The following is a 16,269-nucleotide window of genomic DNA, read 5'->3' as shown; positions in this document are numbered from 1 at the left end:
GTGCACTATAACAAATTTTATGATTATGATTATTATTATTATTATTTTTGTGGAGCGTGTGATCACATTTGGGGGAATTGGGGATGGTGTTGCACAATTTGGGATTATATCAAATTACAAATATTCAGCCTGTGATTCCACATTTTGGTTTTGGAGGGAAAAATGGAGCACTAAATTTGGAGATTGGTGGGCACTATAACAGAAATTGAGATTACATTAAATTACAAGTTTTGGGTATGGGATTGTGACAAATAATGAACTCTACGGGTTAGTTTACAGTCTTCATATAAGGGCATTTGGAGTGTTAGCAATTCCTGATAAGGTTCCTAGAAATACTTAGTCCGGCCCTGGTGGTATCACTGTTTACTGTGTAATCTATAATTTCCATTTACTGTTTCAACACCGAAATGTTTCCAGTTGCAGCCATGGAGTGCCTGAAAAACTGCTGCAAGAACTTCATCAAAAATAAGGAGAAGGAGCCGGATACACAAGGTAAACCTCCATCCTGCATAGCTGCACATCAAACAGTTTGAACAGACTGGGTTTTTTTTTTATTCTGACTGTGTGATTTTCTTTGATTTCAAGTGATCACATTGAAGATGCCTCCTCACAAGGCAGCAGCCTCAGGACAGCATCCAGATGAAGGGAGAAGGGGGGTCACAGAAGACTACCTCCTATCCAAGCTGCCCCCGGATGGCAGAGAGGTGCCGTTTGTTCTACCGACCTTCAAAGCTTCTTACATCCAGCCCAGAGGCCCCCGCTACCCCAATTTACAGTCCGGATTGCAGAGTACGTACTTACTGAAAAATATAACATCTGCCATTAAGAAGGCTTCAGTTTCTTTTTAATCTAAGTGGATTCATTTAGATTACACCATCTATGTAAATGATGTGTTAAGGAACAATATAGAAACCTTTAAGTAGTGTTGAATGAAGGTTGGGTTGGTAAATAAAGCCAGTCCCATCACTGCAGTGTCTCTGTCAACACTATTAATGAACATACATCATTTACAGTAAGACATTTCATTTTCTAGAAACAGTGTTGAGGTTTTGTTTCCTCGGGAAATCCCAGAATGATCAGATGTTTACTTAAGTTTCAAAGACATCTCTCTGTTGGATTGTATAGAAAAGTAACAAAAATGAGGACTGTGGCACTAAAAAAGACTGTAACCCTGAAATATATCTCTATATATATATATAATTGATTTGACTCATTTGAACAGCTGATGCTTCATATTAGCTTCAGATAAGCTTTTAAATACATTTTTGGACAGAAGGATGACTGTGCATTATGATACTGGAATGCAACCTGATGATTAGTTGCAGAAGGACCAGTAACGCAGAAACACAAAAAAGTCATTTTATTGAAGTATGACAACAGCCAAATGTGTCTATTTCTTTTAAGATGTTTTATCTTATTTATATATTTTTTGATGACAGCACAAAATGATGTTTGTAGTATATATTTTTGCTTAACCAACATCTCCATCAGGACATTTCTTGGCTAGATAAGTGTAGCAGGTTCTGTATCTACTATACAGTGTGAATTATCACCTTTCAGAGCTCAAGAATCTGATATTTAATTACACTAGATCAGTCACTCTATCCAACTATCCTGCACCCTGGAGCACAAGAGCTCAGCACCCAATCTCGCCCTTCCATAGGATTAGGTTACGGATAATTTTAGGGTGACTAATACATTTAATTCGCCAAATTCAAGCCTGCAGAGAAGACTCAAAGTGCCAACTGCCAAAAAGCCTCATCTCAGTTTCATTAAAATCAGCTCAGAGATTACCGAGGTGTGACCTGAGACTGGATTGCACAGGGGAGCAGTACCAGGATATCCTGTTTCTTCATGAATAGCTGAGGTCTTTCAGTATTAACGAGAATAATGAGAATAATTTAGTGAGAATTGAAGCATGCTGACCCCACAGTCTGCTGTCTGTCTGCAGGTTCGGCCCGGTCCACGTATGCAGAGAGGAAGGCAGAGCTGTTGGGCTCCAGGCACAACTCTTACAGCCCAGAGGCGGGTTTCCATCAGGGTCAGGTGCCTGAGCATGTTTCCCCTGACTCGACCCGCCGTAAGACACGGAGAAACAGGGACTCCAGTCCTCAAAATCCAAGTCCAGGTACCACAGATCATCAGTACACACTATCAAAAGACATCATGTGAAACAATTGAAACACACACATAAAAAGGTGATCAACAGACATATATTCAGGGTTGAGTGGTAGAGGAATTCTGAGGGTTAAGGGTATTTAGTTATGTAATCTGAGCAAATAATAGTGTCTTGCAAAAACAAGTTAGAGGCAAATGTTTAACATGTTAACTCAGCGGGGGGCGGAAGAAGTACTGTTCATTTTTTACTGTATGCTAATCAGACTTTAATCATCTGCACTTTCTCTTAATGTTTCAAATAGTTTTTTATAACATGAAATTGTTTGAGATGTTTATTATGAGATCAGTGAGTTAGGGTTAGGTTAGGTCTTTACATAAACATGATCCTACACTTAAATACAGTTTGCCTATTCATCAGTTATTTCACATTAACTGTTGAAAAGAGTTGTAAACACTTCCTGTGGTCTCAGCATTCATAACTTCTTTCTACACTCTGACACAGAGTTACATAATAAGGACTAATTATGACTAATTGACTTATGGCTAATTAAATGACTTTGATTGGCTGTCATTTTACTTCCAGGTTGGACTTTGAAGCCCGGCCAGCAGCGACTCAGCAGCTCCATGTTTGATCTGTCCAACCCTCAGAGTCACCTGCAGGTGAGAGCGTTCTCTATCTAATCTGTATTCACACAGCGTTTCTCACCCTGTGTCAACCAAGACTAAATATAGTGTTTCCAAGGTCCTCGGCGGCATAGTGGAACATTGCAAATGAGTCTCACGAGTTTATATTTTGATTTAAGGGGGAAAGAGAAGAGAGGGCTGAGAGTCAAAACAGAGTCACGTGTGCTGTTGGATGGGCTGAGATTATAATCAATAAGAGTTTAGAGATGATTAAAAGTCATTTAAATTCAAATTCAATCTCTTTTTTAAACAAATTGTCAAGTGCTAATCGGTGAGCTTTAGAGGTGATAGTTTGTGGATTTTAGTACCTTTTCACTCCTTGTTTCTGGTCTTTATACTAAGCTAAACTAACTGGCTTTTGGCTTTAACGTCATACTTAACTGAACACACATGAGAGTAGTTTTGTTCTTTGCTCAGCAAGAAAGCAAATATGCATATTTACCAAAATGTCAAACTTTTTTTTTTTTTTTTAAAGATAAACAAAGAAGTTAAATAAATAAATAAATTAGATTTGACTTGAACTGATTTCATGAACTGATGAGGGGTCAATAAAAAAACACACAAAGCTTTTTTACTTTTTACTAACTGATCTGAGGTTGAGAGATGAAGTGATTCTTTTTAAGTCAATTTAAGTTATTGATGCTTTCAGTCGTCAATACATGTATTCAGCCAACTTATCATAAAGTCTGTTATGATATTTTGGGCTCCATGTAATTTCTTTAAATCTTTAGCTAATGAGAAGTTAAGGAGGTAAACTTGTGATGTATTTTGAGCTGGATTTTAAAGATATTATGTCACAATGTCACTGGAGATTAATTATAGCTCACTCCTCCAGTTTAGAGGCTGTCCCTGAATGCATTTCTGTTTGCCACATATGATTCACCTCCAGGATTTTGGATTAGGGACGTACCTGCTGATTGTCTATGATAGAGTGGTATTTAATCAGTAATACAGTAAGGAAAACAATGAAAACGTTTGGGGCGTATTTCTTTGTTCTGTGAAGGATGTGGTGTGGTATGCCTGTCAACTGCTCCCTATTACTTAATATGAATGACTGAGGCTGTGTCACAAGCAATCGATCCAACGTCTCGCCCAAAACCTTGATAAACAATATCTTAGTCAGGGCGTCAGGGCGTCAGGGCGTCAGGGCTCGCTCTGTGATAAAATGGCAGAGGGAGGGATTTTTTTAATTCTGTTTGTGTATTATGAAACAACACATTTCCATTCACCTCTCATTGTTTCTGATGTTTTTATCAGAGCATCATGCCGTGGGTGTACAATTACTGCTCAGTGACATCCAGTGTTTAGTTTGGCAACATTATGAGCAAACAGTAGCAAGTAATGAGCGGGAAGAGATAATTGACTGAATAGATCTGAATAAATAAAGCCAGGTTTCTAGAAGGAAGGTGTGAAATGGGAAGTGAGGGTAAAGGAACAAGATCCAAGAAGAGAAGGTGTTCTCAAACTATAGATTTGAAGAGGAAATGATGTTAGGGTTAGGGAGGAGTGTTTTTGTTATGGCAGTGTTGGTTGGTTGGTTGGTTGGTTGGTCCACCACTTTGTCTCAGACTGAACTATCTCAACAATTATTGGATGGACTGCTGTGAAAGTTGGTGCAGACGTTAAAGATTCCCAGAGGATCTCATTTTGGGGGCTCCTGTGATTTTTCCACCTCTAGTCATGAAATGTAATCTATAGATTCATGTACAGGAGACCGCTGTTACACTCTGTTTCCAACCACAAGTCTGCACATTTTTTTATTCCTGTGTTTATGTTTCCATGGCGACAAAGCTTGCCTAACATTAGTAACTTTATCATTGGTTGACTTATCTCGACAACTGTTGGACTGATTGCTAGGAAAATTTGCTACACACTTCTATGCTCCCCAAAGAATAAATTATAATAACTTTGATGTTATTTTTTATTTTATCCAGTGCTGACATTTGCTTAAAATATAAAATATAAAAATAAAACACGACTCATAACATTCTCATCTGCCTCAGCTGTGTGTTTTGTTTTAAGTGGCAAATGTTACCATGCTAACACGCTAACCTAAGATGTTGAATGTGGTAAAAATTATATCTGCTAAACATCAATATGGTAGAATTGTCAGTATGTATTTAACTATAATCATTACTGTGTGTTAGTAGCACTCAGTTTAGTTAAATGGTAACGTTTTGGGTTTCTGTGGGAAGAAGGAGGCTTTCATGCTGTCCTGACTCTCTCTCTGTATGTGTTGCTTTGACTTGCAGTGCTATGACTCTGTATCCAGTGTCAGCAGCACGTCCTCCGTGATGGACTCCATTGAAAGCAGCCTGGGTAAGTACAGATTTATCTCCTTGACCAAACACTTTCCCCTTTGAAACTCTCTGTGTGGATCAACTCAGCTGCCATTCCTCTGTGAGATAAAAAAAAAAAAAAAAAAGAAAAGAAAATGCCTCTAACTCCCCTACGCACACATCTCAAGGAGGCATGACTAAGTCTGATTAGGATCACTCTTCATTGAGCAACTGTGAAAGGGCAGACACACTAATCATTTCCAAATGTTTTCACTACAATTCACCATTCATTATCACAGATAAGCTTTTCTTACGTAAATACTGTATCATTCCAAGAAGAAAAGCAGCTCTGTTATAATAGAGATAAATAATTGAATTTTTTGTTTTAATTGCAACCCATGTTTCAACATTTTTAAGGTCCAGAACTGTTTTGACAATTGCCACTTTATTATCAATAATGTTGACATATGATATAATTAATTTATATATACACAGCAATAATATTACCATAATGTGCAGAATCAGATATAGCTAATCTTGTTTTTAGCAGCGTGTGTAGGCAATTTGCTTTCAAGATTTTGGTGGAAACAAATGTATATTATAGGCTTTACCAATTAAAAAAATCAGGTGTTGATTATCTGGTGTTGATAAGTACATTTGTGCTCACTCACAACGCTAAAAGAGAGGAAATTACTTTTACATTTCCCCTTTGAATCTTCAGTGAAGACTCATTAACACCACGTTATAACTACAGTACAAGCTCACATTAATTTAATCATATTACACCTTGTAAATTGTAATTTCTCCCTGTTCTTCTTCTCTCTTCTGATTCCCCAAATGTTACAGACTCCATCACTCTGTCAGGCGATGAGCGAGACCTGGGGAAGGTGTGTGTCCGTCTGAACTACCAAGAGGCTCTGGAGCAGGTGTGGATCACCCTGGTCCAGGTAAGGTTACACGCTATGAGGGGATAAAGGGTGTCATTGTGCTTTTCTGCTGCGTTTCTCAATGGACCCTCTGTGTGTGTAGAATCCAGGTCTCTGATAGCTCTGCTCAATGCTCTATTAACTTTGGCTCGGACACTGAGAAGGAATCTGTTTTTTAACGAACAGATCTTGTCTCCATTGATGTTAAAATACAGCCCATATCTGAGGAAGTGTGTGCTCTCTCTAAAGACAACACATTATATTGTGTTTTGTACATTCAATCTTTATTTACATACAGTTACAAGGTTTTAATGCATGAATAGAGGAGTATTAAATTCATTCAGACTTTGAGATAACTCGCAATGGTTTAATAACAGGATGTATATACAAGGTTTTGACAAGGTTTTTTGTGTGAATGTCCTTTTTTTCTCAGGAGCACTTGTTTGTTCAGGCTATATATAGATTTGACCCCGACTATACTAACACTTTCGTTCCTCTTATCAGTGTTCAGACCTCAACCTTCCTCTGGATGGGGTAGAACAGCCAAAGATTGGATTTAAAGGGATCATCACCATCCCCAAACCAATCCAGTTCAAGAGTTCAGTCAAGGAGTACAGTCAGGTACATACAGAGTGACGGACCACCAACTAAAACCTGAAAATCACAAATGTTCAATGACATCTGAGAATATCTGAAGGTTGAGATTTTAAGTTTGAAAATAATGTTTAGAGTTTTCAGTTTTCCTTAAAAGATACATTTTTAGCAGAAGGTTTATGAATAAAAAAATGCTGTTTTATGACAAGACTGTTACTAGTGAGAATTTAGCATAGTGTGATCAACATATGTACACAGATACAGCTAGCTTAAAGCATTTCAAATTTAACTTTCATTGGGAGATTAACTTTTTAGGATTTTATTACAGGTGAAAAAACAAGTTTGCCTCTACACTGTGATCAGATTGATTTACTGCTCCTGATAGAGATCCATTGTTTGTATCTTGGCTCATGTACTCTGCTGAACCCCTCTGACCTTTATTTTTTGCTTCCTCTGATTTTTAGGATGCACCCTTCATGGAGACCTTTGTGTTTGCGCTGCGTCTCCAGCAGCTGCGTTGTAGTGCTTTGGTGCTGCGGCTGCAGACACACAGCAACAGGAAGCGCACGGTGGCGGAGTGTGTAGTCTCTCTGCGACAGCTCGGCCCTCAGGAGACAGAGCACTGGCTGGACCTCAACCCTCCTTCCAAATCCTCTGTGAGTGTTTATGTCACTTTTTTTTGTTTTTTTTTTACATTGTTTTTCCATCAGGTGTGGTTCAAATGCCAAAACTTCTGGAAACATTTAAAAAGAAAATACAAGAAATTGAATAATCACCCTAACCAAGAAACATTATTGTTGCAATTAGAAGATATAAAACAAACTTAAACACAATATTCAGCCTATATGAACCGTGAATGTAACATAAAGTCCTTAAAATGGGGGCAGACATCACCATTAGGCAAGTTGGGTAACTGCTTGGGGCCCCCAACTAAAAGGGCAACTATAGATATAATCAGACTCTATAGATATGAAAAATACTCATGCTACGGTCTAACTCATTGTATCTTGAAATAACTTACAAAAGCCTCCCAAAGCACTTTACGTTATTATTCATTATACTTTCAAACATCATATCAAATTTGAGAATGAGAACTCAGGTGTAACTATTATGGCAATTTGACAACTTGAAATAAGAAGACTGATGTAATAGGATGCTGAAGGATAAATATTTAATGATGTTTGCTGACTCACAGTCTGAGTCAGCCAGTCTAAATAATCAGTGTTCAGTTTGGTGTCTGGATGATTTACAAATGGACCTGTTATACTCTTGGTTGTAGCAATTAGCTTATATTATCTAACCCGTTGTACAGCTGCTACGGCCAAGAGGAAAAACTCTGTGTGGGAATATCCTAGACTTTTACTACTTATACTCGACCATTTCCTCTGTTGGCTGCTGTCTTTTATCACTCCTTTGTATGTGCACAGTAAATAAGAACAAAGCACTGTGTGTGCCTCATAAAACTGTCCACATGATGCATTATAGCCCACTGGCATGTACCGTACACTTGGCCCTAACAGGGCAATAGTGACACTTAGGCAGACTTCTCTGTTGTTGCATAATCACAGCAAGAAGAGAAAGGGGATTCATTTGGGGAAATTGGGAAACAGGCTTTTATTAGAGAAAAGAAACCACAGTGAGGATTCTGGAAATGTAAGACATAGAAAGTAGGTCAAACCTCAAACCATTTCAACAGCAGAGAGTGGTTTTGTTGATAAATGGATGCATATCTCCCAGTGACAGTAAAATGTGAACTGTTTCTGCACTTACTGGATCAGACAATGAATCACCCTCAGGTTCTCAGGGGGACAGCGTGATTCAGTGAGTGATTTTACCCATCTGGTGGACACAAAAGACCCATTTTGTCCAAATCACTGTCACTCAGTAGAGGCTCTTAAAGGCCAAGACAGCTGAATTCGTTGACATCTCAAATAGGAAAAATATCAGCAGGATTTTGAAAAAAAGCAGAGCAGCTGGCAGTCTAAGACAGAAAAACAATATCAAATGGATTAACATAGCTTTAACCTGCTCTTTATAATGTCTGTGAGCAATACAGATAAATCAATTGAGTCCTGCTCAAGTTTTTCAAACCAAAAGTCACCAATAAAATGTTGTTTTCAAGCACGAACCATTTACTAAAGCACATCATTTACAAGAAATAGTCACTACTGCATAATTATCCATTTTAAAAGACAAATACAGAATCTCAGACATCACCAGTTTATGTTGGAAATGGTTTCCATTTCTTCACTTTGATCTGGAATTTAGAAAAAACACAAAAAAGGTCAAAATACAAAACGCCACAAACTGCTGGCTTGATGACAAAATGTGATCAGCTGATACACTTCAAGTTCATACATCCTTTTGGCCTTTAAAAAACCTTTTTGGACTGTAATTAAAGGTCAAATTGATGTACCGTTTAAAGTCACAACCTCCTGTCATGTAACTCCAGCTGACATCAAACAACCGTCCTGACAATTTATAATTACTGTGCTGAAGGGAGAGCTGTAAAGGTCATGTCCAGCAGTAGATGATACGTACATACAGTAACCGGTCCAACTTTGATGAAATGTGATGATTAATGTCGGAAATCAACATGCTCACTTGATGCTGTTGACATGTTTGGTGCTCAGTGGCCATAGCTGCAGCTGCTTATAATCCAGTGCAAGCAACACTGCCCTGCTTCCTGCATGCCAAAGTAAATGAGACTGTTGGCTACTTTCAGCACAGGCTGCTTCTCAACACCAAAGGTCCACCAAATCACCAAAGTTGTTATAATTCAACCTCAGAGGGGACATGAAGGCATGTACTAGAAGTCATGCCAGTAGCTGTCGAGACATTTCACTGAAAGCCAAAAATATCAGCCTTGTGGTAGCAGTACTGAAAAGTCAGGAGATCATTAGGATACATCTTCGGGGGAGCAACAATATTCAAAATTCAAATGTATTATTTATCCCAAGTGGGCAATTTGTGCTGCAGCAAGCATAAAAACACATAGCAAAAAACATGCAGTGTGCCACAGTAGCAGAAATATACAACAGTTAACATAAAGAAGTAAGTAAGTATGCACCATAACCCCCCAGAAACAGCAGAAAATGCAAAAGCAATACATTATTTTATTTTTTTATTGTATAACATCCATTATGAGAACAGAGAAATGCATTTTTGTCTTATATAAAATCCAAACTTCCCTCTTAATTGCACTTTCAGGTGTGCCACTCTGAGCTGCATCTTGCCACCTGCTTTCAGGCGGTCAACGGACGCATTCAGCTTCAAATTCTTGCTGCCCAAAATCTCCCAGCATCCTCCTCACCACTCACACAAGGTATCTGGAGATAGTCTTGAATGCTTTACAACTAAAAGAAGAAGAAAATTGACTGTGACTTGTGTTAGTAACCACTCTTTTATATCTACTTCTTCCACCCCTCTGAAGCTTTTTTTGTCAAGGCGGAGATGCATCAGTTGGGGCGGATAGTGATGAAGAAGAAGACTCGTGTGCTGAAGGCCTCCGGGGGTCAGTGTAAGTGGGCGGAGACGTTTCACTTCCTCCTGGCTGCTCTAGACCAGGCCTGCTCGCTGTCTGTCAAACTCTACAGCCGCAGCTCGGTTAGGAGGAAACAGTGTCTCGGACAGGTGAGTTGTTGAATTATGATGTACTTTAGGTATTTATTTTTGTATTTATTATTATTGATTGTTATAATATTTCATAATGTCAGCCTTAATTTGAGATTATTGCATTTTCACAAAGTAATTTAATTTCTGAATTGTGTTTTTGGGAAAGGAATTCATCATAAGGACGTAATCCATTTAGTTTTCCAGCAGTAAGGAGCCGCTAATGCACCTCCATTAGCTCAAAGGCTTTCCAAGCATGAATAATAATGAATGAGATAATAACTATGAGTAATGTACTTCTTAAACAAGCTGACTGACTTCCTTAGATTTTCCACATCTGCCCAGCAGCATCAGTAATGTCATTGAAAAAAGCAAAAGTTCATATGCAGACTCTCTTCAAGTTTTCCTGAAGATAATAGGAAACATTGGCTCTCTGAGTTATCTAAATAAAATAGATATCTTCCCAAGTTACAGTCTTTTTAGTGCAAAATTCCCTTTTTGTGTCCAGCTGCAGTGGAACAACCAAAAGAGGGAATTTGGCAATGACAAGACAGTAACTTTGAAAGATATACTTGACTTAACCTATTTGGATGACTGACGCTTCATTACCTTCAGTTGAACTTTAATATACATTTTTGCACAAGAGGACTTAAGTGCATTATGAAGGTATTTTATAATGGCCAGTGTGAAAGGAGGAATGATTATAGCAAGAAAAAAATGTTTTCAATCTTCATATTGGAACCTAATTGTGAAACTATCCTTTAAAATGTCACCTAAATAAAGTCTTCATATCTATACACAAGCTTGTTCTGAAATGAGAGACGTTGTAATGTTGAGTGCAACTGATTGTCTTTTGTCTCTTTATGTTTCTGGCAGGTTCATCTGGGATTTGACAGTCCTGTCCCAGAAGCTGTGGAGCAGTGGAAGGACACGATGGCTCACCCAGAGAAAGTGGTGGCAGTGTGGCACAGGCTGAGCACTTCCTAAACTTCCTCTGTACTCACAAAGGACGTATAGTAATGATCTTGTGCTGCAGGTCCTGCTACACCTGCTTGCTTTTCCGGTCGACCGGCTTCAGTCTGGTATGCTGGTAGGCAGTCGACTGTGATGGGCTGGACTGTAAACTGCTGAACGTGCTCTGAATGCCCTGGGAGACCAGATTTCCACAGAGATGCTTCAGGTGCTCAGTGATGGCTTGTAAATAGGGGTTTTGAACAAAGATATATAGAGCTGGAAGAAGTTTTATGGAGGGAAAATGAAGGATCTTTCTTTAAAAAAAACCAACAACAATAGAGTATTTGCTTAAGAAACAACAATTCAGCATAGCACTTAGCTGTATATAATGCTGCATTTTGTATATGACTGCTTTTTAGTGATGACCTCACTCTGTTTCAGCTAGCTAGAAAGTTTACAAGCAGATTGAGTGACCGTAAATTAACACTTCATATCATCTTAATTCCCTATAAGGTGAGCTACAGTAGAAGGTTTTTATCTCTAATTTAACTACATAGGATATATGTACGATACAGCAGCTCCTGTATCAAACCATAGCTGTACGCTTTTAATAAAAGCATTTTAATTTTTTATGTATTTAATGTTTTGCTGTTGAAAGTTTAGTGTGATTAAAGGTAGGTGTCATTTGGAAAAGTTAGTGTGTGTGTGTTTATTGAAAGAAGTGGAGAGAATGGAATATTAAATATCTGAATAGTAGTCTGTAGTCTTATGTATATATATATATATATATGTAGTCTGCTTTGTGTCTTATTTGTGGAGAGAGTGAAACATGGAAAAGAAAGCAGGCCAAGGTCTCCAGCAAATACATTACGCACATTACACACAGTCTGTCTGCAGCGCCTGTAAAATAGGTCAACAGCCATAAAACCTCTGTGTCACCATGTTACTTTTTATTAAAGAGGTCACTGATTGAGAAATCTCAAAGCAAACAGCAAGAGAATGTCCTCACTGTTTTCTCCTCCTGTCTCCTGCTCAGGACACAAACATCCTGTTTTCCCATTTTCCCATTTTTATTACAGAGGCAATTTAACATTCGCTATATAGGCAATTTCAGCCCCATCCTCGAGATTTGAGGAGTAACTATAGAAAAGGACATTTTCTAGTTTGTGGAAAAAAAATCAAAACAATTTCCTTTCAGCCGCAGCAGCACTTTGAAAAGTTTCATTTGAACTTTAAAAGAACAAGGTGTTTGGTGGTTGACACACTTTTAGAAGAGTGTGACGTCCTATGCCTTTAAGAGACTTTGCTTGCCAAACAAGACCTGGATAAACTGTACACACAACATGAGGATTTTCATGATGCTAGAGAGTCACCACTGATATCAGGACAGAAATAGCCCAAGGTGGGATACTTGGCAGAGTGGCAATACTTTGTGAGAGTAAACATGACCCACTGGTGAAGGTGGTAAGACTGAATAGAGATCAATTATTATAAAAAGACAATTACAATCATAAATATCTATACACTTTCACTGAGGAAAATGGTTCAACTTCTGTTTTTGTCATTGGGGATTTTAATTCTGACTTGTCTGATAAAAGTTTCATATTTGCAAAACACTTGTTGCCGTTCTGTAATGACAGAAACTGTAAAATGTTCTTACCTGAGAAGATTTGCTTGGTACACTAAGCCTCGGCTCGATCACTGTACATGTACAGATAATGATTTTATTTTATTTTATTTTATTCGTTTATTTAACAGGGACAGTGCATGGCTCTCAGCCGTACCAGAATTAGCTACTAGCTAAATTTCATCTGTAGTCCCTGGGTAGGAACAAATAACTTAAAACACAATACAACACAGCAGCAAGAATAAAATGTAATGTTAAGACACAACAAAACAATGTGAAGATACAACACTAAAAAGACTGCAAGATAGTGAGCTGATTGATTATATACTAGACTATACCTCTAATCATATACTAATAGTTATTTCTTTAAATCTTGATAACATACCTATGCTGCCTGTTATTAGTAATGATGTTAATAGAAGGAAGCTGGACTGGACAAATCTAACTGAGGAGGATATTAACAGATATTCCACCGGCACTAACAGCCTGTTAAATAATATTAAACTGCTTAGAGATGCTCTGATGTGTTTTAATATGAAGTGTAAAAACCCACATCACTGTGCCATGTATGACAATATTGTGGCAACTCTTAATGCCTCTAGCAAGCTAATATACTGCAAAAATGTGCACAATACATTAAAAAAACTCACTAAAATAAATTCAAACCATGCAATAAATATAAATTAAACTTATTGTAGTTTCAACATCCGAGCTGCCCTTCTGACATTGACTTAAAAATGAGGTGCATAACATTAAACCTGGACAGAGTGATTTGTGACTGACATGCTGCAGCTGGAGATCTTTTTAAACTCTGGTCAGACTCAGGAAGACTTACACAGGAGTCATTGTTAGAACATTAAAAAACATAACCAATATTTACCAATTTTTACACATCCATGCCCAGCGGTCCATTGTCTCACTATCTGCCTGTACCTATATTACCATTGCCTACTGCAGTGCTGGAAAGGATCCTGCTAACAAGGTTGGAAATGTTTGCTCTCACCACTGATCAGTTTGGCTTTAAAATAAAACATGTGTATTTATGCTTTTAAGGAAATAGAGAGTAAATGTGAACGCCAGAGTTTCACTGTATTTATGTGTTTTATTGCTGCATCCAAGGCCTTTGACAGAATGAATCATGAAAAATGATGACTATGTAGTAAGGATACTAGTCATCTGGTATGCCCATCAGATATTGCTGGTTAAATGGGGAAATGCTGTATCTGCCTAATGGTGGAGGTGAAATGTTATCTCTTGTCTCTGTTGTCTTTATCTCTCATTTATCTCTAGTTATTTGTTCATACAGTGCTCGGCCGCAGCAATTACTTAAGCTTTGCTCACAGTACAGCAATTATTATTATAATAGATATAATGCTGAAGAGAATAATGTCATGATAGTCTGAGATAGAGAGGATAGTAAATTTGTTTTTCTTATGTTTCACTTGTGCAATATCCCTCTCAAGAAACGCCAGGAAATAAAATACCTTGGCCAGTTTCTCACTGATGATTTGAACGATGACAGAGATATTTATTGACAGTGTTGTAAACTGCATGCTAAGGCCAATATGTTGCTTCACAAGTTTAGCACGTGTTCTGTCAACACAAAATGTTCATTTTTTAGAGCTTTCTCCACACCGCTCATCATTGGTGTTAGTACAGTGGTATGTGGAGGCTCGTATAGCGGCTTACAACAATGCCGTGAGGTTGCTGCTTCAGGTCCGTAGACGGCGTAGAGCCAATCAACTGTTTGTGTTTCCTACATGTGAAGCACTTCTAAGACATCTGTTGTACCATTTTATGTGTTGCTTGGATGAATCGAAGAACAGCATCAAAGAGGATTTAACCATCCCTTGAAAGAGCTGCTCTCATCCAGACTCCGAGGAGTGGTGAGAGAGTCTGCATGTGAACTGTTTTTTAAATCCAATGTTGAAGTGTTGTTTCCACATTTCAAAAACTGCAGTGCCTTCACTTTTCAAAAAAATGTCCTTGCAAGAAAAGTACATTTTAGACTTCATTGTTACAGAGAATGTGTGAGATCTTGAATCTTTCACTTACAGCAAAATAGCACTTATTCTGGGATTTGTAACCACCTGTGCTTTTCAAATAATCACTTTTGAACATCACATAACATTTTGACAAGTTAAAGTGCTCCATGTAGACCTCCAGCCCTTTAGTTTCTCATCCCAAAGGGGAATCCTGAGCCTGCTTCAGTCTCATAAAAGCGTGAGATTGACCATCAACGTGCTCTGTGTAACCAGCTGTGGACGCGCACACATAAACACACACCCAGCAAACAATAAGTCTGTGGACCAAGAAAACAGAATCCGGTCAGTGTTTGCGTTTTAAGTGTGTGTGGCCAGGACAACCGGGTGCTCCACGTGAGCCGACCTGCGTCAGAGCCCTTCACATCCTGGCATGCCAAAACACCATCCTCTTTTTTTTTACATAATTAATGTTTGATTTATAGTTAATATTATACAGAGGGCATTCTAGACACACCTTAACCTGTGACTTGACTCAACACTCAGCTCTGAGGTCCGAGGAGCACATGTCTCAAGACAGGTGCTTGACTCTCAGGAGCAGGATTTTGGGTTATTGTCTCTCTGTGTGTGTTTACGAGATTCTTTGCTTTGGCATGTGTCTGGCTGGTTGCCACGACGCCGAGTCTGGTACACATTCCAGTTGTCTCATAACTGCATGCTTGTATGAGCAGGTTCCTTCTCTTTGGAGATGCAGAGTTTATAGGAGGCCTGCAGCAGAGAGGAGCGCTGTAAGATTCATGTCTCACTCTTTATATCCTGCTGGTTTTCATCAGAAGGAGGGTTACATGAAATTAGATATCACATACCCTTCAAAGATTATTGATAGTTACTGAAAGCTTGTTGGAAGAAGATCAAAAATGTCTAAAAGGGAAACAAAATCAAAACAGCTTCCCTGAGATTCTTTATATAAAAAAGTTGTGTGAAAGAATGTACAGCATGGCTGATGCTGGACTTATACTGATACTGGAAAAAATCCTTTTTTTTTTCAAGAATTTCGACTACAATGATCAACAGAGACAATAAAGCTACTAAAGCTAAGTCTGTTTCAGTTTGATTGTCTTTCACAGTCAAATTCTTCTGGTGTAATTAGTTGTTGATAGAAAATGATGTGTTGCTTTCAGCTAATTAGTTAGAATCCCCAGTTTAGAAGTTTCTTTTTGTCATTAGCACACCAAAGTCAGAATTTACATGATAGTCCCTCATAGAATAGATCTATAACTACCTCAGTTATGGCAAAAAATATAATTTGTAAGTCTAATATCACATATAACATTAAGACAATAATTCATTATCTCTCTCTCTCTCTCTCTCTCTCTCTCTCTCTCTCTCTCTCTCTCTCTCTCTCTCTCTCTCTCTCTCTCTTTGTAGCATTTTTGCCATTATTTATCAGTCACAGTGAAGTTGCAGATAGGAAACAAGACAACGTGCAACCA

At 38.2% G+C, this 16,269-nt stretch overlaps 1 protein-coding gene across 1 annotated transcript; it reads left to right on the top strand.

Annotated features, from left to right (window-relative positions):
- The first annotated feature begins 425 nt into the window (after positions 1-425).
- On the top strand, positions 426-11,200 carry LOC128375769 (tandem C2 domains nuclear protein). The gene is made up of 11 exons (XM_053336186.1): positions 426-492; positions 586-789; positions 1,952-2,122; positions 2,702-2,778; positions 5,055-5,121; positions 5,928-6,028; positions 6,512-6,628; positions 7,066-7,257; positions 9,812-9,926; positions 10,035-10,234; positions 11,090-11,200. Exons 1-11 carry the CDS (start codon positions 426-428, stop codon positions 11,198-11,200), a joined length of 1,422 nt encoding a protein of 473 aa, XP_053192161.1.
- Positions 11,201-16,269: the final 5,069 nt, after the last annotated feature.

The sequence above is a fragment of the Scomber japonicus genome, chromosome 16 (assembly GCF_027409825.1).
Source record: "Scomber japonicus isolate fScoJap1 chromosome 16, fScoJap1.pri, whole genome shotgun sequence".
In the NCBI taxonomy this organism is placed as follows: Eukaryota; Metazoa; Chordata; class Actinopteri; order Scombriformes; family Scombridae; genus Scomber; species Scomber japonicus.
Note: the sequence above shows the minus strand (reverse complement) of the source record. Positions and strands in the feature narration are given on the sequence as shown.

Bases quoted from the DNA above. Each gene is read 5' to 3' on its own strand.
- LOC128375769 (XM_053336186.1), top strand. From the start codon at position 426: ATGGAGTGCCTGAAAAACTGCTGCAAGAACTTCATCAAAAATAAGGAG. The intron at 6,029-6,511 runs GTAAGGTTACAC...TCCTCTTATCAG, and splicing joins TGTGGATCACCCTGGTCCAG to TGTTCAGACCTCAACCTTCC. The intron at 6,629-7,065 runs GTACATACAGAG...TCTGATTTTTAG, and splicing joins CAGTCAAGGAGTACAGTCAG to GATGCACCCTTCATGGAGAC.